This window comes from Dendrobates tinctorius, unplaced genomic scaffold (genome assembly GCF_039654945.1).
Source record: "Dendrobates tinctorius isolate UK_male_01 unplaced genomic scaffold, ASM3965494v1 ptg000135l, whole genome shotgun sequence".
In the NCBI taxonomy this organism is placed as follows: domain Eukaryota; kingdom Metazoa; phylum Chordata; class Amphibia; order Anura; family Dendrobatidae; genus Dendrobates; species Dendrobates tinctorius.
Genome location: NW_027361803.1, coordinates 8,352,501 through 8,380,191, shown reverse-complemented (window position 1 = coordinate 8,380,191; position 27,691 = coordinate 8,352,501). Strand labels below are relative to the sequence as shown.

At 50.1% G+C, this 27,691-nt stretch overlaps 2 protein-coding genes across 3 annotated transcripts in view; one reads left to right on the top strand and one right to left on the bottom strand.

Moving 5' to 3' along the window:
* LOC141048419 (class I histocompatibility antigen, F10 alpha chain-like) overlaps positions 1-27,691 on the bottom strand; it is a 173,334-nt gene that overhangs the window by 73,591 nt on the left and 72,052 nt on the right. For both annotated transcript variants that reach the window (XM_073543966.1, XM_073543965.1), the window contains exon 3: positions 8,798-9,076. In XM_073543966.1, coding sequence (XP_073400067.1) covers positions 8,798-9,076 — 279 coding nt within the window. The remainder of the gene's footprint in view (positions 1-8,797; positions 9,077-27,691) is intronic.
* LOC141048420 (lamina-associated polypeptide 2, isoforms alpha/zeta-like) lies at positions 18,088-19,927 on the top strand. The gene is made up of 2 exons (XM_073543967.1): positions 18,088-19,145; positions 19,235-19,927. The coding sequence occupies exons 1-2, from the start codon at positions 18,443-18,445 to the stop codon at positions 19,585-19,587; spliced, it is 1,056 nt and encodes a 351-aa protein (XP_073400068.1). The 5' UTR covers positions 18,088-18,442; the 3' UTR covers positions 19,588-19,927.

Genomic DNA, 27,691 nt, shown 5'->3' with positions numbered 1-27,691 from the left:
TACAAGGCTGACCATAAATCACACATCACACAGAGGTGACAGGGGCTTATTACCTATATGGGGGGGTTCAGTGCCGGGGACAGAGGGGACTACAAGTACAAGGCTGACCATAAATCACACATCATACAGAGGTGACAGGGGCTTATTACGTATATGGGGGGATTCAGTGCTGGGGACAGGGGGGACTACAAGTACAAGGCTGACCATAAATCACACATCACACAGAGGTGGCAGGGGCTTATTACCTATATGGGGGAGATTCAGTGCCGTGGACAGAGGGGACTACAAGTACAAGGCTGACCATAAATCACCCATCACACAGAGGTGACAGGGGCTTATTACGTATATGGGGGGGATTCAGTGCCGGGGACAGAGGGGACTACAAGTACAAGGCTGACCATAAATCACACATCACACAGAGGTGACAGGGGCTTATTACGTATATGGGGGGATTCAGTGCTGGGGACAGGGGGGACTACAAGTACAAGGCTGACCATAAATCACACATCACACAGAAGTGACAGGGGCTTATTACCTATATGGGGGATTCAATGCCGGGGACAGGGGGGACTACAAGTACAAGGCTGACCATAAATCACACATCACACAGAGGTGACAGGGGCTTATTACCTATATGGGGGGGAATTCAGTGCCGGGGACAGAGGGGACTACAAGTACAAGGCTGACCATAAATCACACATCACACAGAGGTGACAGGGGCTTATTACCTATATGGGGGGATTCAGTGCCGGGGACAGAGGGGACTACAAGTACAAGGCTGACCATAAATCACACATCACACAGAGGTGACAGGGGCTTATTACCTATATGGGGGATTCAGTGCCGGGGACAGAGGGGACTACAAGTACAAGGCTGACCATAAATCACACATCACACAGAGGTGACAGGGGCTTATTACCTATATGGGGGGATTCAATGCCGGGGACAGAGGGGACTACAAGTACAAGGCTGACCATAAATCACACATCACACAGAGGTGACAGGGGCTTATTACCTATATGGGGGATTCAGTGCCGGGGATAGAGGGGACTACAAGTACAAGGCTGACCATAAATCACACATCACACAGAGGTGACAGGGGCTTATTACCTATATGGGGGATTCAGTGCCAGGGACAGAGGGGACTACAAGTACAAGGCTGACCATAAATCACACTTCACACAGGGGTGACAGGGGCTTATTACCTATATGGGGGGATTCAGTGCCGGGGACAGAGGGGACTACAAGTACAAGGCTGACCACATATCACACATCACACAGAGGTGACAGGGGCTTATTACCTGTATGGGGGGATTCAGTGCCGGGGACAGAGGGGACTACAAGTACAAGGCTGACCATAAATCACACATCACACAGAGGTGAGAGGGGCTTATTACCTATATGGGGGATTCAGTGCCGGGGACAGAGGGGACTACAAGTACAAGGCTGACCATAAATCACACATCACACAGAGGTGACAGGGGCTTATTACCTATATGGGGGATTCAGTGCCGGGGACAGGGGGGACTACAAGTACATGGCTGACCATAAATCACACATCACACAGAGGTGACAGGGGCTTATTACCTATATGGGGGGGAATTCAGTGCCGGGGACAGAGGGGACTACAAGTACAAGGCTGACCATAAATCACACATCACACAGAGGTGACAGGGGCTTATTACCTATATGGGGGATTCAGTGCCGGGGACAGAGGGGACTACAAGTACAAGGCTGACCATAAATCACACTTCACACAGAGGTGACAGGGGCTTATTACCTATATGGGGGATTCAGTGTCGGGGACAGAGGGGACTACAAGTACAAGGCTGACCATAAATCACACATCACACAGAGGTGACAGGGGCTTATTACCTGTATGGGGGGATTCAGTGCCGGGGACAGAGGGGACTACAAGTACAAGGCTGACCATAAATCACACATCACACAGAGGTGACAGGGGCTTATTACCTATATGGGGGATTCAGTGCCGGGGACAGAGGGGACTACAAGTACAAGGCTGACCATAAATCACACATCACACAGAGGTGACAGGGGCTTATTACCTATATGGGGGGGAATTCAGTGTCGGGGACAGAGGGGACTACAAGTACAAGGCTGACCATAAATCACACATCACACAGAGGTGACAGGGGCTTATTACCTATATGGAGGATTCAGTGCCGGGGACAGGGGGGACTACAAGTACAAGGCTGACCATAAATCACACATCACACAGAGGTGACAGGGGCTTATTACCTGTATGGGGGGGATTCAGTGCCGGGGACAGAGGGGACTACAAGTACAAGGCTGACCATAAATCACACATCACACAGAGGTGACAGGGGCTTATTACCTATATGGGGGATTCAGTGCCGGGGACAGAGGGGACTACAAGTACAAGGCTGACCATAAATCACACTTCACACAGGGGTGACAGGGTCTTATTACCTATATGGGGGGATTCAGTGCCGGGGACAGAGGGGACTACAAGTACAAGGCTGACCATAAATCACACATCACAAAGAGGTGACAGGGGCTTATTACCTGTATGGGGGGATTCAGTGCCGGGGACAGAGGGGACTACAAGTACAAGGCTGACCATAAATCACACATCACACAGAGGTGACAGGGGCTCATTGCCTATATGGGGGGGGGATTCAGTGCCGAGGACAGAGGGGACTACAAGTACAAGGCTGACCATAAATCACACTTCACACAGAGGTGACAGGGGCTTATTACCTATATGGGGGATTCAGTGCCGGGGACAGAGGGGACTACAAGTACAAGGCTGACCATAAATCACACTTCACACAGAGGTGACAGGGGCTTATTACCTATATGGGGGGATTAAGTGCTGGGGACAGAGGGGACTACAAGTACAAGGCTGACCATAAATCACACATCACACAGAGGTGACAGGGGCTTATTACCTGTATGGGGGGATTCAGTGCCGGGGACAGAGGGGACTACAAGTACAAGGCTGACCATAAATCACACATCACACAGAGGTGACAGGGGCTTATTACCTATATGGGGGGGATTCAGTGTCGGGGACAGAGGGGACTACAAGTACAAGGCTGACCATAAATCACACATCACACAGAGGTGACAGGGGCTTATTACCTATATGGGGGGATTCAGTGCCGGGGACAGAGGGGACTATAAGTACAAGGCTGACCATATATCACATATCACACAGAGGTGACAGGGGCTTATTACCTATATGGGGGGATTCAGTGTCGGGGACAGAGGGGACTACAAGTACAAGGTTGACCATAAATCACACATCACACAGAGGTGACAGGGCTTATTACCTGTATGGGGGGATTCAGTGCCGGGGACAGAGGGGACTATAAGTACAAGGCTGACCATATATCACACATCACACAGAGGTGACAGGGGCTTATTACCTATATGGGGGATTCAGTGTCGGGGACAGAGGGGACTACAAGTACAAGGCTGACCATAAATCACACATCACACAGAGGTGACAGGGGCTTATTACCTATATGGGGGGATTCAGTGCCGGGGACAGAGGGGACTACAAGTACAAGGCTGACCATAAATCACACATCACACAGAGGTGACAGGGGCTTATTACCTGTATGGGGGGATTCGGTGCCGGGTACAGAGGGGACTACAAGTACAAGGCTGATCATAAATCACACAGAGGTGACAGGGGCTTATTACCTATATGGGGGATTCAGTGCCGGGGACAGGGGGGGACTACAAGTACAAGGCTGACCATAAATCACACATCACACAGAGGTGACAGGGGCTTATTACCTATATGGGGGATTCAGTGCCGGGGACAGGGGGGGACTACAAGTACAAGGCTGACCATAAATCACACAGAGGTGACAGGGGCTTATTACCTATATGGAGGATTCAGTGCCGGGGACAGGGGGGACTACAAGTACAAGGCTGACCATAAATCACACAGAGGTGACAGGGGCTTATTACCTATATGGGGGATTCAGTGCCGGGGACAGGGGGGGACTACAAGTACAAGGCTGACCATAAATCACACAGAGGTGACAGGGGCTTATTACCTATATGGGGGATTCAGTGCCGGGGACAGGGGGGACTACAAGTACAAGGCTGACCATAAATCACACATCACACAGAGGTGACAGGGGCTTATTACCTATATGGGGGATTCAGTGCCGGGGACAGGGGGGGACTACAAGTACAAGGCTGCCCATAAATCACACAGAGGTGACAGGGGCTTATTACCTATATGGAGGATTCAGTGCCGGGGACAGGGGGGACTACAAGTACAAGGCTGACCATAAATCACACTTCACACAGAGGTGACAGGGGCTTATTACCTATATGGAGGATTCAGTGCCGGGGACAGGGGGGACTACAAGTACAAGGCTGACCATAAATCACACAGAGGTGACAGGGGCTTATTACCTATATGGGGGATTCAGTGCCGGGGACAGGGGGGGACTACAAGTACAAGGCTGACCATAAATCACACAGAGGTGACAGGGGCTTATTACCTATATGGGGGATTCAGTGCCGGGGACAGGGGGGACTACAAGTACAAGGCTGACCATAAATCACACATCACACAGAGGTGACAGGGGCTTATTACCTATATGGGGGATTCAGTGCCGGGGACAGGGGGGGACTACAAGTACAAGGCTGCCCATAAATCACACAGAGGTGACAGGGGCTTATTACCTATATGGAGGATTCAGTGCCGGGGACAGGGGGGACTACAAGTACAAGGCTGACCATAAATCACACTTCACACAGAGGTGACAGGGGCTTATTACCTATATGGAGGATTCAGTGCCGGGGACAGGGGGGACTACAAGTACAAGGCTGACCATAAATCACACATCACACAGAGGTGACAGGGGCTTATTACCTATATGGGGGATTCAGTGCCGGGGACAGGGGGGGACTACAAGTACAAGGCTGCCCATAAATCACACAGAGGTGACAGGGGCTTATTACCTATATGGAGGATTCAGTGCCGGGGACAGGGGGGACTACAAGTACAAGGCTGACCATAAATCACACTTCACACAGAGGTGACAGGGGCTTATTACCTATATGGAGGATTCAGTGCCGGGGACAGGGGGGACTACAAGTACAAGGCTGACCATAAATCACACATCACACAGAGGTGACAGGGGCTTATTACCTATATGGGGGATTCAGTGCCGGGGACAGAGGGGACTACAAGTACAAGGCTGACCATAAATCACACATCACACAGAGGTGACAGGGGCTTATTACCTATATGGGGGATTCAGTGTCGGGGACAGAGGGGACTACAAGTACAAGGCTGACCATAAATCACACATCACACAGAGGTGACAGGGGCTTATTACCTATATGGGGGATTCAGTGCCGGGGACAGAGGGGACTACAAGTACAAGGCTGACCATAAATCACACATCACACAGAGGTGACAGGGGCTTATTACCTATATGGGGGATTCAGTGCCGGGGACAGGGGGGACTACAAGTACAAGGCTGACCATAAATCACACAGAGGTGACAGGGGCTTATTACCTATATGGGGGATTCAGTGCTGGGGACAGAGGGGACTACAAGTACAAGGCTGACCATAAATCACACATCACACAGAGGTGACAGGGGCTTATTACCTATATGGGGGATTCAGTGCCGGGGACAGAGGGGACTACAAGTACAAGGCTGACCATAAATCACACATCACACAGAGGTGACAGGGGCTTATTACCTATATGGGGGATTCAGTGCCGGGGACAGGGGGGGACTACAAGTACAAGGCTGACCATAAATCACACTTCACACAGAGGTGACGGTGGCTTATTACCTATATGGGGGGATTCAGTGCCGGGGACAGGGGGGACTACAAGTACAAGGCTGATCATAAATCACACATCACACAGAGGTGACAGGGGCTTATTACCTATATGGGGGATTCAGTGTCGGGGACAGAGGGGACTACAAGTACAAGGCTGACCATAAATCACACATCACACAGAGGTGACAGGGGCTTATTACCTATATGGGGGATTCAGTGTCGGGGACAGAGGGGACTACAAGTACAAGGTTGACCATAAATCACACATCACACAGAGGTGACAGGGGCTTATTACCTATATGGGGGATTCAGTGTCGGGGACAGAGGGGACTACAAGTACAAGGCTGACCATAAATCACACATCACACAGAGGTGACAGGGGCTTATTACCTATATGGTGGGATTCAGTGCTGGGGACTACAAGTACAAGGCTGACCATAAATCACACATCACACAGAGGTGACAGGGGCTTATTACCTATATGGGAGGATTCAGTGCCGGGGACAGAGGGGACTACAAGTACAAGGCTGACCATAAATCACACATCACACAGAGGTGACAGGGGCTTATTACCTATATGGGGGGATTCAGTGCCGGGGACAGAGGGGACTACAAGTACAAGGCTGACCATAAATCACACATCACACAGAGGTGACAGGGGCTTATTACCTATATGGGGGGATTCAGTGCCGGGGACAGAGGGGACTACAAGTACAAGGCTGACCATAAATCACACATCACATGTGCTGGGCTGTAGTATACCATGCTGGGCTGTATTTTACCATGCTGGAGGGGCTATATATCATGCTGGGCTGTATTATACCATGCTGGGGGGGCTATATACCATGCTGGGCTGTATTATACCATGCTGGGCTGTATTATACCATGGTGGGCTGTATACCATGTGTTGCTGGGCTATACACTATGCGGCTGTGTTATATACCATGGGGGTACATTTTACATTAAATTCTATAAGGGGAGGCTGTTATATAATATGGGGGGCTACATTATATTGTATGGGGAGGTGGGCTGTATTATATTCTATAGGGGGGCTGTATTATATTTATTATATTCTATGGGGGCTGCATTATATTCTATGAGGGGGTTGCCATATATTCTATGGAGGGGCTGCATTATACTATATGAGGGGGGACTGCATTATATTCTATACAGATATTATATCCAGCCCTGCATAGACTCAATATTAGATAACAAATAGCAAATAACTTTGTTGCTCTATGAAGGAGGGGGGGGCCTGAAAAATTTCTTGCACAGGGGCCCACTACAGTCTATGTCCGCCCCTGCACTAGTGTGAACGCAGCCCCACTCATGCAGCCCCTAACCAGGAGCCCCCATACATGCTCCCAATACATTGTATTATCATTACCACAGCATAGCACAGGGCACAAGTTCTTCTAGTGAGGTGGGAAAGATCCCTGTATGACAGAGCAGCATGCGGACATAGTCTATATTATGTCTGCAGACTGGTCCCATACAGCACATCCCTCGCTTCCGAGCATGCTCAGTGCCGCTGAACGGATTCCTGCACACGGAAGCACATGGATCCGTGTTGTCTTGGATCCGTGCTCCATAGAGCTCCATGTTAATTCCAGACGTGTAGCCGCGGATCCGTGCGTCTCCCTGCGTCTGTGTGTTTTTCAGATGACAAAAAACTGCAACAAGTTGCGTTTTTGTGCATCTGATAAATATGCAGACACACGGATCTGTGGGAAAACGGTGACATCTGGATGCACAGTCCCATCCGTCACCACTGAAAGTCAATGGAGACGGAAACGGATCCGTGTGCAGCCAAAATATGCAAGTGTGACACCAGCGTCACCCTATATAATGATTGGGGCTGGACCTAGATCTCTGCACAGGTTTTGCCTAAAATCACTTTATATTACTTCCCCCACCCTTAGGGCTCACACTCACTAGCGAGAGACTCAGAGGATTCTTGTGTGAGTCTCTTGCATGGAAACCCGGCCCTGCCGCCGGCACTGGGACCGGAGGGGGCGGCCGCATAGAAGTACATGTAACCGCACGCTCCGGTCCGAGTGCTGGCGGCAGTGCCAGGTTTCCATGCGAGAGACTCACACGAGAATCCCGTGCGTCTCTCACCAGTGAGTGTGAGCCGTTAGCAGCAACACCTGCCGCCGTCTCTCCTCCTCCCTGCAGTGTTGTCCTGAATCCTCCTGGCCCTGCGCTCAGCGGGATCGTTACATAGCGGCACTAACGCTGTAACGGAGGAGGTAACGCCCCCACTGGCCGCAATGCTACTAACGCATCCAAAATCGGCCTGATGCGTTACTCCATGACGCCCCCACAAATGCTGCAGACCGCGCTCCAGGGGGCGTCATGGAGTAACGCATCAGGCCGATTTTGGATGTGTTAGTAGCATTGCGGCCAGTGGGGGCGTTACCTCCTCCGTTACAGCGTCAGTGCCGCTATGTAACGATCCCGCTGAGCGCAGGGCCATAAACGCAGTGTGAACCCGGCCTAACACTATGAGAAGACGATGATATACCAAGGAATGGGCGGAGCCTGTCCTCCTGCACACACCATATACTGTATGTATACGCCAGGGAGGAGGGGCCAGGAGAGTGCAGCTTTATACCGGACTAAAGGTAACGCACAGCTCACTGCAGATGATGATGATGACAAGGTGCTGCGTCCCTCCTCTCACACACAGTCACACACTATATGTGCCATGGAGGAGCTGGCAGGATAGATTTGGGACTGAAGGGTTAACTCCCCTGCATTTATCCACAGCTCCTCCTCTCCTGACCGCTCCTCCCCCAGATGAGTCACAGTCAGGCTTCGGTAAGCTGGGGCTGATACTGCTGAGGCGCCAGGAAAAAAAAACAAACGGCTCGTTCACCCTGCAGAGCCGGCTCATTTCGTTCACAGCAGGGAGCCGGCTCTTTGTATCGGATCGTTCACGAACGACACATCACTAGTGATGATGATGATGAGCGCTCACCTCTCCTCTCCAGATCTTCTCTCCCGTTCTCCACATGTTTCAGTAGATATTCTATACAGATATTCTCTAGATAATTCTTCCATATCTCCACAACTTGTTCCTCTGGGCTGTTCCATCTTTGTGTGGTGATCTGAGCCTGGGCCATGGTGGGGACATATGTCCACGTCTGTGTGTCCAGGGCAATAAACTCTCTCCCATCATATCCGAACTGACTGTACCCAGTGACCCCGCCGTCATCTCTCAGCTCACAGCCGAACATCCGCTGCACAATATGGAGACCTGCAGACAAGACAGGAACATGTTACACAGCGCAGAGATCAGCCTGAAGATCCTGACGATCCAGTGATGGATGTTCCCGGTGTTTCCATAATCCCCGATATCTGATGTGTGTGATCGGCCACAGATATTGTAGAGCAGCGGAGACATCGGGCACCGACCACAGTCTGACGTCACTACATGAGACCGTGTGACCCCTCAGTGACCTGTGCGCCATTCACCGCGGACATTACTGGATCTTATTCTTTATCGCCGCCTTCTACGGCCCCGAGGATACAGCGCCCCCGGCGGCAGAAGCGGAGAGGGCGGCGGATGTATATAGGGCGGAGATTACTGTTTCACACTTCCGTTTGTCTCCATCAGTCAAGATTCGCCGATTTGAAAAAAAACGGATCCGCCATCTTTCTTGGCGGATCCGTTTTTTCCTCATAGACTTGCATTATCGGCGGATGTTGACGGATGGTCGTCCGTTCAATCCACTTTTCTACGGATCCGCCAAGATTTTGGCGTCCGCTCAGCGGCCCGGAAGGAGCATGTAACGTTTTTTTGGTGTCCAGATCCGCTATTTCTGGATTTAACCCACATTTCTGTCTGGTTGCTGGATAAGATTCTCTCTCATCCGCCGATCCGCTGACCCCCGTTTCTTTCAGTCCGCCTGCGGATCCGTTTTCCGCTATTTTGGCGGATTTTAACTGACAGAAAAAACTGAAGTGTGAAACAGGCCTTACGACGCCAGCGAGTCTCATCTGATAATAGCATTGTAACCCGCCCACACGCAGCGCTGTCTTACCATTGGTGGGAGCGGGGCTGCTGAGCTTTGTGATTGGACAGTAGAGCTGTCTGTCATCAGCGGGGGCCGCCTGCAGAGCGGTGACGTGTCCGAAGCTGCTGCACGTGACCAGGCAGCAGACAGCGCAGGTCCTGGAGGAGACGGAACTGTACACGCTGTGCGGCTGTCAGTCACCTGCTGTGCATGCTCCTCCCCGCACACTGGTTAACCCCCGAGCAGCCGGATAAGTAACTGCTGCGTCTCCCTGCGACATCTCCCGTCTGTCAGCTCGGAACTCAGTAACCCTGAGGACACTCAGCTCAGCAGGAAACCCCACTAATGTCCTGTGTGTGCAGCTCCTTCCCCTGTGCCCCTCCATTCCCCGATCTGCTCTTCTACCTGTGCCTCCTCCATTCCACGACTTCCTCTTCTCCTTCCTGCCCCCTCTATTCCCCGACCTCCTCTTCTCCTTCCTGTGCCCCCTCCATTCCCCGATCTGCTCTTCTTCCTCTGCCCCCTCCATTCCCTGACCTCCTCTCCTACCTATGCCCCCTCCATTCCCCGACCTCCTCTTCTCCTTCCTGTGCACCCTCCATTCCCCGACCTCCTCTTCTCCTTCCTGTGCACCCTCCATTCCCCGACCTCCTCTTCTCCTTCCTGTGCACCCTCCATTCCCCGACCTCCTTTTCTCCTTCCTGTGCCCCCTCCATTCCCCGACCTCCTCCTTCCTGTGCACCCTCCATTCCCCAACCTCCTCTTCTCCTTCCTGTGCACCCTAAATTCCCCAACTTCATCTTCTCCTTCCTGTGCCCCCTCCATTCCCCGACCTCCTCCTTCCTGTGCACCCTCCATTCCCCGACCTCCTCTTCTCCTTCCTGTGCACCATCCATTCCCCGACCTCCTCCTCTCCTTCCTGTGCCCCCTCCATTCCCTGACCTCCTCCTTCCTGTGCACCCTCCATTCCCCAACCTCCTCTTCTCCTTCTTGTGCCCCCTCCATTCCCTGACCTCCTTTTGTCCTTCCTGTGCTCCCTCCATTCTCTGAGGTGACCTCCTCTTCTCCTTCCTGTGCCCCCTCCATTCCCCGACCTCCTCCTCTCCTTCCTGTGCCCCCTCCATTCCCCGACCTCCTCTTCTTCTTGTGCCCCCTCCATTCCCCGACCTCCTCCTCTCCTTCCTGTGCCCCCTCCATTCCCCGACCTCCTCTCCTTCCTGTGCCCCCTCCATTCCCTGACCTCCTCTCCTTCTTGTGCCCCCTCCATTCGCTGACCTCTTCTCCTTTTGCCCCCTCCATTCCCCGACCTCCTCTTCTCCTTCCTGTGCACCCTCCATTCCCTGACCTCCTCTTCTCCTTCTTGTGCCCCCTCCATTCCCTGACCTTTTGTCCTTCCTGTGCCCCCTCCATTCCCTGAGGTGACCTCCTCTTCTCCTTCCTGTGCCCCCTCCATTCCCTGACCTCCTTTTCTCCTTCCTGCCCCCTCCATTCCCCGACCTCCTCTTCTCCTTCCTGTCCCCTCCATTCCCCGACCTCCTCCTCTCCTTCCACTGCCCTCTCCATTCCCCGACCTTCTCCTCTCCTTCTTGTGCCTCCTTCCCTGAGTAATACAATGTACTCAGCATTTCACCTTTGCCTATAAGAGGGTTAACTCTTTCCTTCGCCTTCTGCATTTAGCCTGTGCGCGTTTCCCAGTGTTATTTCTCCTGTGCAGAAGAGGAGGTCTCGGTTAACCCCTTCACATCGGCCACTTCTGTTCTCAGCCCCCTCTGGTTTTTCACTTTCACTCTATGGCCATAAACTGTGATAAAGAGAATTCTTGGCCCCTTACCTGATTTTCCTCCCACCCCAGTCTGACCAGTTTATGGTTGTGTTCGCACTATGTCTTTTACACCGTTTAAAAATTGACCGTTTTTAGCAGAAGACGCCTGAGAAAATGATTTTTGTCCATGGAGTTTTGTGAACCTAATGTCACGGGGTTACCGCAATGGAGCGGAGCCAGAAGACCGCAGCGTCTGGTTGCTCCTACTACGCTGAGAAGAAGCACTTGTCCAGTGTATTAAAGTGGTTTATTTGTTCCAGCAGAACAGGGGTTAATCGGCCATATTGGAAAACTGCATTCAGCTGTGCTCTGTTAGCTACTCCTCTTCCCTATAAAATCTGGGCTCGATTACCAAGGTATTGTCAGAGTTAATAATAGCTATATGATCTTGGAGTTGGAGAAGAAGCTGGTGTGAAGGAGAGCTGGAGGAATTTATTAGCGACTATTGTCTGGTTTGTACGCTTGGAAATTCCTCATCCTTCCCTGTTTTACGTTCTTCCCCCTCCCTACACACCCTGGTGAATTCCTCTGTTCTATGAGAGTGTATATTTTGTGTGTGTGGAGTTTTTAGTTTACCCTTGTCTTTGTTCCCCTGTCTGTCGGGGTGGTGTACTGCGGTACACAGTAGCGCCTTTCTTCCCTGTGTGGGGGAAGGAGACAGATGAAGGGCCGATCTAGGAGATAAAGCAAGGTGGAGGCCCCGGCATCTTCGCCATCTGAATTATCCCGGGGAACAGGGCGCCCCCTAGTGTTAGGGCCAGGAAAGGTGCACCCTGGTCCCAGGCCACTCGCCAGTCAAATCGTGGCACCTAAAGCGTCTTTTACTTCTGTTTTTGGTTGTTTCCTGATTGGTTTTTGATCTCCATAAAGAAAAGAAAACTTGTATAATTTGTGGCAAAATGCTCAGAAAAAAGTGCAAAAATATCACCTTATCCCTCCCATTAACGTCTACAGTAAGTATTGAGCTTTTCCTGGAGAATCTACAATCTTCTTTGCCGTCTTGTGAAATTCTGAGCATTTAAAAGAAGCTGAAAAGACTGAGGAGATTATTGCACAATATGAACAGCTGGTTTTTGCAGCATTTTCCGCTCCACAAACATCAGTGTGAACACATCCTACAAGGCAATAAGAGAACGGCTCGGTCAGCAAATTTTGGTGAGGAGTTTTCGGACCCTGTATCCGACCTTCAGAGACCCTCTGTTCTGTCATCACTCAATAATAATAATAATGAATCGGACGACAACAAAGCAATAATCCAGATCCACAGGAACACAAGAACGTGGGGTCTGGCTGATGAGATCTCTATGTAAGCGGACACATTACGGATCTGTAATGTGGGGGTCCGGCTGATGAGACCACTGTGTACCAGGAGACATTGCGGTTCTGTGTCCCCAGATACGGCGGACTCTGCTGACGTCCGGCTGCATTACTTCTTGGTTGCTGACCCCTGATCCTATCCACACAACTAGCAGTAGCCGTGGAGCGAACCTACAATGATCCTAGATGCCTCAACACAGCCGGAGAGCTAACTAAGCCTAAAGCAAGAAAGGGGAAATCTAAACTGCCCCAGAGCAGACCCCAAAGGAATAGCTAGCCCCCAAACATATATTGTCAGTGAGACAAGATGAAAACACAAACACAGGCAGGAAAATAGACTGAGCAAATGATGGGGCCCACACTGACTGGACAGGAAAGGAAAGATACTGTCTGCAATCACGCAAAAAACCCTGCAAAAATTCCAACATGTCTGATGCAAAAAACACTGAAGTCACAACTTCGCCCCCCACTATATTAGCACTCTGGTATATTCTGAAAGCAGAGCAAAACGAGACCAATCTAACGGGATAAAACAAACTGGCACAAGCAGTAACATTTGGGCGGTGATTCAGCACAGCCCCAGCCGGAGCTGGCTGACCTGCACCAAGAAGAGATAGACAAAACAAGATCAAATGCAAACAGAAGAGCAAATAAACCACTTAGCTGAACATGCAGGGACAAAGCTGGAGAAATCAGACCGCAGGAGGAACAGGAAGCAAATCACCAGCAGGGATAGAGGAAGTCGGCTGTCTTAAATCCCAATCTGAAACCCCAGATCTCCAATCGTCATCATCATTATCAGGTGGCAAGCCTCTGTCAATCAGATCAGCTCCGTTACCTCCAGTAACCACCAGAGGGAGCCTAGAAAGAGAACTTGCAGCCCCTCTGTCGATCTGACCAGCTCCACTACCTTGAGTAATAACCAGAGGGAGGCCAGAAAGTGAATTCACAACACATGGGATTTCTTGAAGGTATGAAGCGTCCAACCAGCAGCATTTACTGACCGTGGGAACATACCCCAATTCTTCCTATCAACATTGTGGTATATCAGCCGATGACGGCGGCTGTGATCTCCTGTGATAACTCGTTACTGCTGAAGCCGAGGAGACGTCAGCAAGCCCCCGGGAGGGAATTATAGGGGGGTACTTTACATTTATTTGGACTCAGTTAAAAGAACAAAAATAAAAAATACAGATTAAAAATGAAAATCGTCTACAACTTAAAAAAAATAAATCAAATTGAGATTGTATTTTTTTGGCAAAATGTCCCAGCTCTAGATGTATAATACGGCCGACACCCTGCAGAAACAAACACCATCGGTGTTGGGTGTTGGCACCAGTCATGGCCATTTATCCCCCATAGATTCTACTGTCAATAGCAACAGCATCTAAATGGTTAATAGAAGGAGGGGCTCCCACTTTCATCCACTCGGCACCCCGACACCCCTAATTGTGAGGAGTGATGGTTTCCAAGTAACAACCTCTGGGTGTGACCGCTACGGTGGCCTGTGAGGTCCCGCCATCAGTAAGATGTACAGGACGGGGGTCAGGTGACACTGACCGGTCTGATGCACATCAGCATAAGACCAATATCACACTAGCGTGTGTGATGTGAGAAACTTGCACGAGTCTCTCGCATCAACACCCGGGACTCGGACTGGAGCGTGCGGCTGCATGTATTTCTATGCATGTATTTCTATGCAGCCGCACGCTCCAGTCCTGAGTGCCGGCGGCAGCGCCGGATGTTGATGCGAGAGACTCGTGCGAGTTTCTCACATCACACACGCTAGTGTGAAACCGGCCTTACCGCGTCTTACACCAGTGACCGGAGAGAAAAATAATGAGGCCCCACAGTGGGAACCAAGGAGAAAAGGAGAGAAAAAAGCACAAAACAATAACAGAAAAATGTTTTCCATTAAAAACGAAACTTTTATGTAAAAACAGAAACACATATTTGTTGTGGCCTCGTCCAGGATGAGATGAGCTATAAGATGGTCACATTTACACACAGTGAGGACCGGAACAACAGAAAAATGCTGTTTTGTCAACTTATCACCATAGAAGTGCGGCACAAAGATTGATGTAAACCGCACAGGACACCGAGACGCCATCACTCGGCTCCGGTCACACCAGGAGGATTTGGTGAGTTTCTGATGTTGCAGATTTTCTGGATTATGGAAATTACGTTACTTGCATTTTTTCATTGTATTTTAGATTTTTATGGAATAAATTCATGGACTTAGGTGCGCTGCTTGATAAATTCACGAATCCAGGTTATGAGAAAGATTAACTGTTATTTCCCAACGCGTTTCGACGTGTATACCACTTCTTCCTCAGGGGATGACATATATGGTTATTAGTCTCATAACCTGGATTCGTGAATTTGTCAAGCAGCGCACCTAAGTCCATGAATTTATTCCATACAAATCTGAAGTTCTGGCGGTCACGGTGTTGACCTTTGGACGTGCAGCAAGCTGACTACGGATCTTGTATGCCTGAACCCCTCCTGGAAAGGGTGAGTGAATTTTTCTAATAATAACCCGGATAAGACCCTATGGCGCTTTTGTTGTTCCTATAGTTTATTTGCATTCATTGTATTTTACTCACATTTTTTATGCTGCGATTTTTGTCTCTTTTTGGGGCGTCACGCTCTAAACAAAGCCGCTTTATTCTTGATACTTCTGGTATTTGGCTCTGAGGAATCTTCATTCTTATAGTCATGTGCAGATTACATGCATTTATGATGCGTTTTCCCTGCAGAAATTCACTAAAAACACTTGTGTGCTTTTACCAGTGGATTCTCCACATCTTAGGGTGTGTTCCCACGGTCTGTGAACGCTGTGGGTTGGATGCTGCATACATCCATAGCGTCAAACCCGCAGCGTCCGGGGGGCGTGGCTATGTAGCGACGGAGTGAGGACGCGCTTGGCAAGAGCTCCTGCCATTCTGATAATATCCGGCCAGCAGACCCTTACCTCTGCGGCATAACTGCGGATTTTCGGACCCCTCCGGACTCTGGGACGCTCCTGGACACCCGCGGGAGAGCGGGGCTGGACTCCTGAGGGCTTGTGGCGGTGAAGACCGGGGCGGCCGGCGGGGCCTGCACGGGGCGGCGGCCATCTTGGAGGCGCACGCTCTGACTGTGAGAGACGCAGCGCCGGGCTCCCTTGCTGCAGCGCAGGAGGACGGTGAGCAGACACCCTGTGAGGGACAAGCGGTGTGTGTGCCCTGAAAGATTGGGCCCTGCATCCCCCTCTTTGCGATATCACCTGCCTGCCAGCACCATTACTGTAGGGACTTGGATCCCTCTCTGACTGCTGTCCCTGTAGGGTCCTGAGGATCTCTCCCCGGGCTATAGGGGCCCTTGTCTGCTGCTCGGGGCTGGACATTGCCTCCCTGTGTGACTCTGCAGGTTTGTGCTTCTCCTGGGACCTTGCAGTCATCTTCTGATAAACTTTCTCCTTCTATAGCCTTGATTTAAGGGACTCCAGAGTGCACTGTCTCTGATATCCGGCTGTGCCCTACTGCTACTGCAATGAGTCGTTCCAAGGGGTCTGGGGAGGCTGAAAGGCTGAAGGAATATGCCAGAGTAGACCATGCTGAAGGCTCAAGATCACTTAAAAATAATGCTTCACAGGCTCAGCGTAAGAACCGCCCCTCTGAGGGTGGGGAGGAGAGCGAGCAAGAGGAATTAACCCTTACGCAAGTGTCTGAGCAACTCATGCAGGCTATCTCCTTAACCAGGACGTCTCTGTCTGGGAAGATAGAGGACGTGTACACTGAGATGGGACGCCTCCGACAAGACATGCAAGCCATGAAGGGCCGCATTACGGAGGTGGAGACGCGGGTATCCCAGGTAGAAGACACCATCACTCCCATGGAAGCTAAACTATCGAAAGTGGCAGGCTCTATGAATGCGTGGAGGCAAAAAGCAGATGACCTGGAGAATAGAATGCGTCGGAATAACATCCGAATTATTGGTCTGCCGGACCGTTCAGAAGGACAACATCCGGAGCAATTCCTAGAAGATTGGCTTAAAACCACTTTGGGAGACAAATTCTCCCCAATCTTTGCGGTGGAAAGGGCTCACAGGGTCCCTACTAGGCCTCTTCTTCCTGGAGCCCCACCTAGACCTTTTCTGGCGCGCCTCCTCAACTGCAGGGATAGAGACGTGGCTCTGCGTCTGGCGTGGCAAAAGAGTCCTATCAAGTTCAACAATGCCACAATCTCGATTTTTACCCTTCGCCACGACAGCACCCACTGGAGGTATCGGATCCGCCCCATTTGGAACAGGAAACCCTACAGGAAAGATAAAAGGGGCGGTCCGCCTTTCCTCCTCAGTTTTGGTTTCCTGTTCCAAACGGAGCCACGATATCCTTCAGGAAAAGAATACCTGGGCCAGGCATGCCGCCTGTGCAGTCTCCTTGGGAACGGCAGGGGCTGCGGTCCAGAGGCAGCGTCGGGGGAGATTCCGTTAGACGGCTCCCCCCTCGTCTGGTGAGCGAAGGGTGATGACGGGGTCCGGGGAGGGCCGCCCCGTCTCACCCAGGAGAGCGCCGGCAGGCACCGGGACGCACCGCTGCTGGGAGCGGTAAGAGCGCCAGTGGCGCAGAAGAGGAAAAAAAAAAAAAAAAAAAAAAGAGGGAGAGTATGGAGGTCTCTTTTTGAATAGAGGCGCCAGCGGCGGTGGCAGTGTATGGAGAAGGGGACCGCGTGGAGAGCGGGGCCGCGCGGTAAGGCGGCGCGGTAGCCGGCCGGCGCACAGTCTCCTGACCCCCCCCGGAAGTAATGGTTGAACTTCCGGGGCGGGATGGCTGAGAGAGCGTCGGGCACGCGCGCGGTGATCCCTGGGAGGAGGAGCAACTTCCGGGGGGACGGCAGGAAGAGAAAAAAAAAAAAAAAAAGAGCAGGTTATTTAAACAGCGGCGCAGCTGAGCGGCGATGCAGCAATGTCGTCCCCAGCGGAAGCACACGCTCCAGCGGGGGATTCTGCAGGAGGTAGCTCCACCAGGGACCGCAACACCGGCCGCAGGAATGAAGCAGGAGAATCAAGGCCTAGGACGTCTCAGCCATCTGATCCGGTAATATAAGGCTTCACTGGGTGAGTGTGCAAAGTATATACTCTGCCTACTAAGATGACCTCCCCTACCCCCCCCCGCCTTGGTGTCCCCTTCTAGACCAAGAAAAAGGATAAATCCAAGCATAAAGAATGTGCGCTATGCTCGGAACCTCTCCCTGACTCCTACCCTAAGAAGCTCTGTAAACAGTGCACCAAAGAGACAAAGCAAGGGACCGCATTGTCGACAAAGGACATTAGAGCTATAATCAGGGAGGAGATACAGGCCATTAACCGCGCCAAAACTCCCTCAGAGACTGGCAGCAAAAAGCAGTTAACCCTCAGCTCAGAGTCAGAAGAAGAAGGGGGATTAATCTCTGACTCCTCACTAACATCCTCGTCATCATCAGACATGGAGGGACAGTCATGTTTCCCCCTAGACAGTGTGGACAACCTAGTCAAGTCGGTGAGAAGCACTATGGGGTGTGAGGAACCAAGGGGTGCCCAAACCGCACAGGACATAATGTTTGCGGGATTGGCTGAAAAGAAAAGGAGAGCGTTCCCGGTAATACTGGCAATTAAGGCCCTAATAAAGAAGGAATGGGAAAAAAATGACCAAAGAAGTTTTCTCCCATCAGCCTCAAAAAGAAAGTATCCTTTCAGTGATGAGGAGCTATTAAAATGGACCAAAGTGCCAAAAGTGGATGCCGTTATATCCTCTACTTCGAGACAATCGGCTATTCCAGTAGAGGACGCAGGCTTGTTGGCAGACCCGTTAGACCGCAAGGCGGAATCATCATTGAAGAGGTCTTGGGAGTCTACCACGGGTATATTTAAGCCAGCGGTAGCCAGCACATGCACCACTAGATCCATGCTCGTATGGTTGGACCAGCTGGATCAACAAATCGAGCAAAAGGTGTCCAGAGAAAAATTAAGGGCCGCTATCCCATTGATAAGGGGGGCAGCTGCCTTTATGGCTGATGCGTCGGCAGACACTCTACGGCTGGCAGCAAGATCAGCAGCTCTAGTGAACAACGCCAGAAGGGCGTTGTGGATGAAGAGCTGGAAGGGGGACGCGCAATCAAAGGCTAAGATCTGTGCAACCCCGTGTGAGGGTGAGTTTCTCTTCGGGAAAGCCCTAGACGAGATACTCGCCAAAGGAAAGGAAGAAGGCGTTCCCTGACTCTTCTATCCCTTTCTATAGGAGAACCTTTAAGAGGCGACCGTTTGGAAGAAGGAGGCAAACGGAAAGACCAAATAGATGGGCCACAAAAGAAGAGAAATAAAAGGGTACCATGTTCAGGGGTCCAACGTTCCGAAGGGAAAATAGAAATTAAAGAATCAGACCCACCTGTAGGGGGTAGATTACGGTTCTTTTATCCAAAATGGGAACAAATATCCTCAAACCCATGGATCTTGAGTATTATTAAAGAAGGAATGAAAATAGAATTCCTTCAAAATCCTTATGATTTCTTTGTCCTAACCCGCCTTAACTCTATGGCCCAACAAAGGCCCTCGAAGAAGAGATTCGGAGCCTACTATGCAAAGGGGTTTTAGTAGAGGTCCCAGAGGGACAGGAATGTAGAGGCTTCTACTCTCCCTTATTTTTAATTTCCAAACCAGATGGTACATTTAGAACAATTATTAATTTAAGGAAGCTTAATACGTTTATTAAAAATTATAAGTTTAAGATGGAATCAATCAGATCCACCATAAAGCTTCTCTTTCCAAATTGTGTGATGGCGGGGATTGACTTAAAAGATGCTTATTATCATCTTCCAATCCATAATAGATACCAAAAATATCTAAGGGTCGCAGTGGTATTCGATGGCAAGATCCGTCATTTTCAATACACAGCCATGCCTTTCGGCCTCTCAACAGCACCAAGAATCTTCACCAAGGTGATGGCAGAGGTGATGGCCTATGTTCATCAAAAAGATACTTTAATCGTACCTTACTTAGACGAATTCCTAATAATCGAGAACTCAGATACCCAATGTACCGAAAGAGTGGCTGATGCAATCTCGTCTTTACAGGACCTAGGCTGGATCATCAATATACAGAAGTCCAGGCTCGTTCCGCAATCCCTCCAGATGTTTTTGGGGTTCCAATTGAACTCCATAACCCAGAAATGTCTACTTCCGCAGGTAAAGATTGCACTAATAAAAGAGAAAGTAGAGGCAGCCATAGATAGACCACGCATGTCTCTGAGAGGGGCAATGTCGCTATTGGGGTCGCTAGATTCCTGTGCCCCTGCAGTCCGGTGGGCCCATTATCATGTCCGCACACTCCAGCATCAGATCCTCCAGGAGGAGAGGCGACATGGTGGTCACCTCGAGAGCAAGATAACTCTAACGCAAGAGGTCTTGACTTCTCTGGAGTGGTGGTTAGAGGATGACCATCTATCCTCAGGAGTCCCATGGGTCATAGTACCATCTAGTATCCTAACCACCGACGCTAGCCCCAAGGCTGGGGAGCCCATATGGGGAATAGCTTTTGTCAACGAAGATGGAATAGAGAGGAAAGAGAATACTCGTCTAATTTAAAAGAACTGACAGCAGTATACTATGCTCTACATTATTTCCTTCCACAGCTCCAACAGAAACATGTCAGGATCCTGTCGGACAACACCACCACAGTGGCCTACATAAACAGGCAAGGAGGTACTCGATCAGAGACTCTGATGTCTTCTGCGGCAAGAATCTTAGACTTAGCCGAAAGCAATTTGTTGTCCCTCTCAGCTCTTCATATCAGAGGAGAGTACAATCAAGAAGCAGATTTCTTAAGCCGACACACACTTCGGCAAGGGGAGTGGTGCCTCAATCACCAAATCTTCCAGAACATAGTGGCTCTATGGGGGCATCCTCAAGTGGACCTCTTTGCCACAAGGGAAAACAGACAAACAAAGGCCTTTGCTTCCCTGTCTCCAGCAGATCACCGAGACATACTGGATGCCCTCCAGGCCCCATGGAGATTCAAGCTGGCATACGCCTTCCCTCCATTGATTCTCCTACCACAAGTGATTCAGAAAATCAGAGAGGAAAAGGCGAGCGTAATCCTGATAGCACCATTCTGGCCCAAGAGACCGTGGTTCTCGTGGCTACGAATTATGTCAGTGACAGATCCTTGGGTTCTCCCCTCAAACCCCAACCTACTCTCCCAAGGCCCTTTTTTCCACCCTCAAGTGGACAACTTACACTTGACGGCGTTGAACTTGAAAGGCACCTATTAAGATCAAGAGGGTTTTCGCAATCATTAATTACTACGCTCCTGCAGAGCAGGAAGCAGTCCACAACCCAAATTTATAAAAGAATATGGAAGAAATTCCTAGAGTTTCATACAGCATCTCATACAGCAGAGGTCCCGATAGTCCCTATCTTAGAGTTCCTACAAAAGGGAAAGGAATTGGGCTTGTCAGTAAACACACTAAAAGTACAGGTGTCTGCGTTGGGGGCGCTGTATGGCCATAATATAGCAGGGAATAAGTGGATATCACGATTCATTACGGCATGTGAAAGAATAACTCCGGTTCACATACCCACTCCCTACATGGGACTTAAACTTGGTGTTAGACGCCCTTACAGAAGAACCTTTTGAATCGATAGATACGATAGCCCTTAAATATTTATCATTTAAGACGGCCCTCTTGGTAGCACTGACATCCGCTAGGAGAGTGGGTGATATCCAGGCCCTGTCCATAGATCCACCCTTTTTGCAGGTATATCGGGATAGATTAATATTGAAGCCAGACCCCTCATACCTGCATAAGGTATCAACAAGGTACCATAGGTCTCAGGAGATACTCCTCCCAACCTTCTTTGAAGATCCCTCCACTCCGGAAGAGCAGAAATTCCACACTTTGGACGTCAGAAGAACTGTCCTAAAGTATATTGAAAGGTCCGAGAGCTGGAGGCAGTGAGGGCTCTCTTCATTTCTTTTCAGGGCCGTAAAAAAGGGTATGGAGTCACAAAGAGCACCATTTCCCGATGGATCAGGGATGCCATTCGTTTAGCCTACTCTGCAAAAAATGAAGAACCTCCGGGAAACATCAGAGCACATTCCACCAGAGCAATGGCGGCTTCCTGGGCGGAGAGGGGAGACGTTCCAATTGAAACCATATGTAAGGCGGCAATTTGGTCATCCCCTTCTACCTTCTATAGACACTATAGACTTGATCTTTCGTCTACCTCTGACCTAAGCTTTGGCAGGACTGTCCTTGGCACGGTGGTCCCACCCAGGTGATGGTCTCTGGAATCTCTCCAGTGGGTGCTGTCGTGGCGAAGGGTAAAAAGCCGGATTACTTACCGGTAATGCTCTTTTAATGAGTCCACGACAGCACCCGCTCACTTCCCTCCCTGCTACAAATATCAATGTTAAAAGTATATCTGCTAAAGTTGGATAAGTAAAGATATAAGTAAAAGACATTGCCTAATCCTTGGCGGTCCTCCTGGTACTCTGAAATGCAAAACTGAGGAGGAAAGGCGGACCGCCCCTTTTATCTTTCCTGTAGGGTTTCCTGTTCCAAATGGGGCGGATCCGATACCTCCAGTGGGTGCTGTCGTGGATTCATTAAAAGAGCATTACCGGTAAGTAATCCGGCTTTTCCCAGACTTCTCTATGGAACTCCAGAAACAACGGGCACAGTTTACGGAGGTCAAGAGACATCTACGGGAGAGGAATGTTATGTACTCGATGATTTACCCGGCTCTGGGTGGTCCACGAGGGTTCTACTTTGTTTTTTTACAGATCCAGCGGAGGCGGCGGAGTGGGTACGGTCTCACAAAGGGTCTGCTGCAAAAGAATCTTAACGTATCTATTGCTAGTGGTATTTTTCTATTAATCGGCTGATTGGAGCTTCCAAGTTACCAACAATACCGGACACTGGGCTCAGTGATGGTATCCCCTTGTTTGCTTCATGATGGGAGTACAGGACTCTGCTCCAGCATTGTTTGTTGTTTATTCACTTTGTTTTTTTTCCATAGTGGTTTTTTGTATTTTTTAGGTAGTAATCGCAGTCGACAACAATTTCAGTCGCTAGGTGGTGTCTCTAAATTTTGCCCGGGTAATATTATGCACCATATTCAGCGGAGTAAAATATGGGGTCTGAGTTGATATGTATGACATGGAATGTGAGGGGTATAAAAACTCCCCGAAAAAAGATCAAGGTTTTCTCACAGGTCAGACATTATCGCCCTCACATTGTGGCCTTGGTGGAGACGCACCTGACTAGGGATACAGCGCGGTGCGTGCAGAAGCCTTGGGTACAATAGTCTGCCCATACATTCCATACCAGCTACTCGAGAGGGGTCTCACTGTTGGTACATAAAGACATTAGATGGGAAGCAAGGGAAACTCGGAGGGATCCTGAGGGTCGTTTTATTTTCGTCCATTCGTTGATAAACACCAGGAAATATGTGGTCTTTGTGGAGGGTGCGTCACCCTGAGTTAAGGGAATATACTTACCACTCATCCACTAAACGCTCTTTATCACGCATAGACTATATATTTGGTTCTAGCGGTCTGGCAATGTGGGTGACTGATATAGAGCATGGAAGTAGGGAGATCTCAGACCATAGTCCGGTCATCCTTAAATTCAAATATGGGCAAGTAAAAATTGGGATAGCTTGGAAGTTGAATCCTTTCTGGTTAAAATTGATGGGACCTCCTGACAGAACGATTGATCAGTTGCATTGCTTCATCACGTCCCACCCGGAACCTCAAGATATTAATTTATTTTGGGATGCCCTTAAGGCATACCTGAGGGGCTGTTTGTCCTCCACGATCTCTTATATTAAGCGGGTAACCTCAAGAAAGGATGACGAGGTGGAGCAACGACTGAAAGACGCAGAGGCAACATATATATCTAACCAAACCAGTGGGAACAGGATTGAGTGATTGGCTGCCCAGAGGTTATATACTCAACACGTGGACTCTAAATCTAAGCGTAAACTATTCTTTACTCGTCAATCCTATTTCGAATTGGGGAATCAGACGGGCAAATTTTTGACCTATCTGGTGCGCCAACATAGCACCTCTAACACAATATTACAGATTTGTGGGGCGAATGGTATATTGGTGTCTTCGACCGAGGAGATTCTTGGCTGTTTTCAGGACTACTACAGGTCACTATATGAATCAAAAAGTGACTTTGACACTGTGGGGTGTTTAGACTATTTGTCAGATGTATCATTCCCCACATTAGATCCTGAGCAGCGAGCCCTTATGGACGCTGTGTTCACCGCAGAGGAGATAGAAAATGCTATGACATTTATAGTATACTAGCTGAAGCGCCCGGCGCTGCCTGGGCATACTAACTAACTGTGGCTAGTTATAACAAATTATAATTATCCTCCATCCCATAGTCCCGTGGCCATATACCCATCACACAACCTCCATCCCATAGTCCCATGCCCATATACCCATCATACATATTCTCCATCCCATAGTCCCATGCCCATATACCCATCATACATATTCACCATCCCATAGTCGAGTGCCCATATACCCATCACACATCCTTCATCTCATAGTCCCATACCCATCATACATATCCTCCATCCCATAATCCCGTGCCCATATACCCATCATACATATCCTCCATACCATAGTCCAGTGCCCATATACCCATCACACATCCTCCATCCCATAGTCCTGTACCCATATACCCATCATACATATCCTCCATCCCATAGTCCAGTGCCCATATACCCATCATACATATTGGCCATCCCATAGTCGAGTGCCCATATACCTATCACACATCCTTCATCTCAGTCCCGTGCCCATATACCCATCATACATATTGGCCATCCCATAGTCGAGTGCCCATATACCTATCACACATCCTTCATCTCAGTCCCGTGCCCATATACCCATCATACATATCCGCCACCCCCTAGTCCCGTGCCAATATACCCATCACACATCCTCCATCCCATAGTCCCGTGCCCATATACCCGTCATACATATCCTCCATCCCATAGTCCAGTGCCCATATACCCATCACACATCCTCCATCCCATAGTCGACCATTATGACATCATAATGAGCGGCGGGGCTTGCAACCTATGATGTCATCAGCGTCGCCATGGCAACCATTATGACATGATAATGAGGGGCGGGGCTTGACACACACACACACTTTTTCCCCATTATGTAGATAGGGGCAAAATTGGTGAATTGGAACGCGCGGGGTTAAAATTTCGCCTCACAACTTAGCCTAAGACACTCTCGGGGTCCAGACGTGTGACTATGCCAAACTTTGTGGCTGTAGCTGCGATGGTGCGGATGCCAATTCCGGACACACACACACACATACACTTTGAGCTTTATATATTAGATAGTGTATACAGTGTAGTGTGTGTATATATAGTGTATACAGTGTAGTGTGTATATAGTGTATACAGTGTAGTGTGTGTATATAGTGTATACAGTGTAGTGTGTGTATATAGTGTATACAGTGTAGTGTGTATATATAGTGTATACAGTGTAGTGTATACAGTGTAGTGTGTATATAGTGTATACAGTGTAGTGTGTATATATAGTGTATACAGTGTAGTGTGTGTATATAGTGTATACAGTGTAGTGTGTATATAGTGTATACAGTGTAGTGTGTATATTGTGTATACAGTGTAGTGTGTATATAGTGTATACAGTGTAGTGTGTGTATATAGTGTATACAGTGTAGTGTGTATATAGTGTATACAGTGTAGTGTGTATATAGTGTATTCAGTGTAGTGTGTATATAGTGTATACCAGGGGCGTAACTACCGGGGTAGCAGCCGAAGCGGTTGCTTTGGGGCCCGGCCCATACAGGGGCCCGGGTCCCCAGCACCGATCGACGCTACCCGGTAGTGCAAATGGGCGGACATACCGCTGCGGCCTGTTTAACCGGTGCCGCGGCGCGATCCAAGAGGCTCGGGAATAGCAGAAGCCAGGAGTGGAGCTGCAAGGGTCCGTCCTGCTTCCTGCCTGGAGGCCACGCTTCCTGTCTGACACAGGAGTGCCACTGAATGACGTCATCATTCAGCGGCCGCTGCTGTGTAAGCGAGGAAGCGCGGGCGATGCTGCGAACAGGTGAGAGGAGAGAGGTGGTGTATGTATGTCTGTATGTATGTCTGTGTGTATATGTGTCTATGTGTGTGTATGTCTGTGTGTGTGTGTGTGTGTATCATGTATGTATGTGTGTATGTCTGTCTGTGTGTGTATGTACTGTATGTCTGTGTGTGTATGTATGTATGTCTGTGTGTGTGTCTGTGTGTGTGTGTAGGTTAGCCTGGCCCTGGAGGAGATGGGGACATGAGGAGAAGACCACGATGGGGAGAGAAGGCCATGATGATGCCTGGGGTGATGGGAAAAGGCCATGAGGGGTTAATGGGAGAAGGCCATGAGGGGGTAATGGGAGAAGGCAATGAGGGGGTAATGGGAGAAGGCAATGAGGGGGTAATGGGAGAAAGCCATGAGGGGGTAATGGGAGAAGGCAATGAGGGGGTAATGGGAGAAGGCAATGAGGGGGTAATGGGAGAAGGCAATGAGGGGGTAATGGGAGAAGGCCATGAGGGGGTAATGGGAGAAGGCAATGATGGGGTGATGGAGCAGGCAATGATGGGAGTGATGGGGAGAAGGCAATGATGGGAGTGATGGGGTGATGGAGCAGGCAATGATGGGAGTGATGGGGAGAAGGCAGTGATGGGGTGATGGAGAAGGCAATGATGGGAGTGTTGGGGTGATGGAGCAGGCAATGATGAGAGTGATAGGGTGATGGAGCAGGCAATGATTGGAGTGATGGGGAGAAGGCAGTGATGGGGTGAAGGAGAAGGCAATGATGGGGGTGATGGAGAGGGCAATGATGGGGTGGTGGGGGGAAAAGAAATGATGATGGGGTGGTGGGGGAGAATGCAATGATGGTGGTGGTGGAGGAGGAGGAAATGATGGAGGTGGTGAAGAGGGCAATGATGGGGTGGGGGAAAGGACAATAATGGAATGCGAGGAGAGGTGGACAATGAGGGGTGTGGAGGATTGGGATTGGAGGAAGGGGGACTTATAGTGGCCTTAAAACAGAGGGAGGTGGAGGAAGACATTCTTATCGCTTTCTATGTCTAACACAGTCCCTTAGTATATAGTGTACTCACCAGCGTCGGACTGGCCCACCGGAGAACCGGTGGATTCTCCGGTGGGCCCTGGCATCTGGTGGGCCCTGGCACCTGCAGGCATACAGGGCCAGCATTTGCCTAGGGCCCCCGCTGCTCCAGGGGCCCCCAGCCAGTGGTGTGTCGCACACCATGCAGCTGCTATGGGGGCCCCTGCCAGCGGAACAGCAGCGGGTGTCAGGAGGCAGGAGCCCCTGTCCCCGCTGCTAAAGAGAAATGAATATTCACTGCGAAGCAGTGAATATCATTTCAGGTCTCCACCCCCAGAGGCCCCGCCCCCAGCCCAGTAAGCCGCTCTGCAGACTACAGCTATAAATCAGGGCCGGCGCCGCCCTCAGTCCTCTCTGCTCCTGGCTCACAGCCAGTGCGCGATGACGTCACTACATCGCACACCCGCTGTGTGTCTGGCAGAGGGGGCAGCTCCTGACAATGAAGCCGGGATCAGCGTGGGAGCGAGGAGGAGAGGTGAGTATTGTGTTTTGTTTGTTTTTTTTATATCTCTCTCGCTCTCT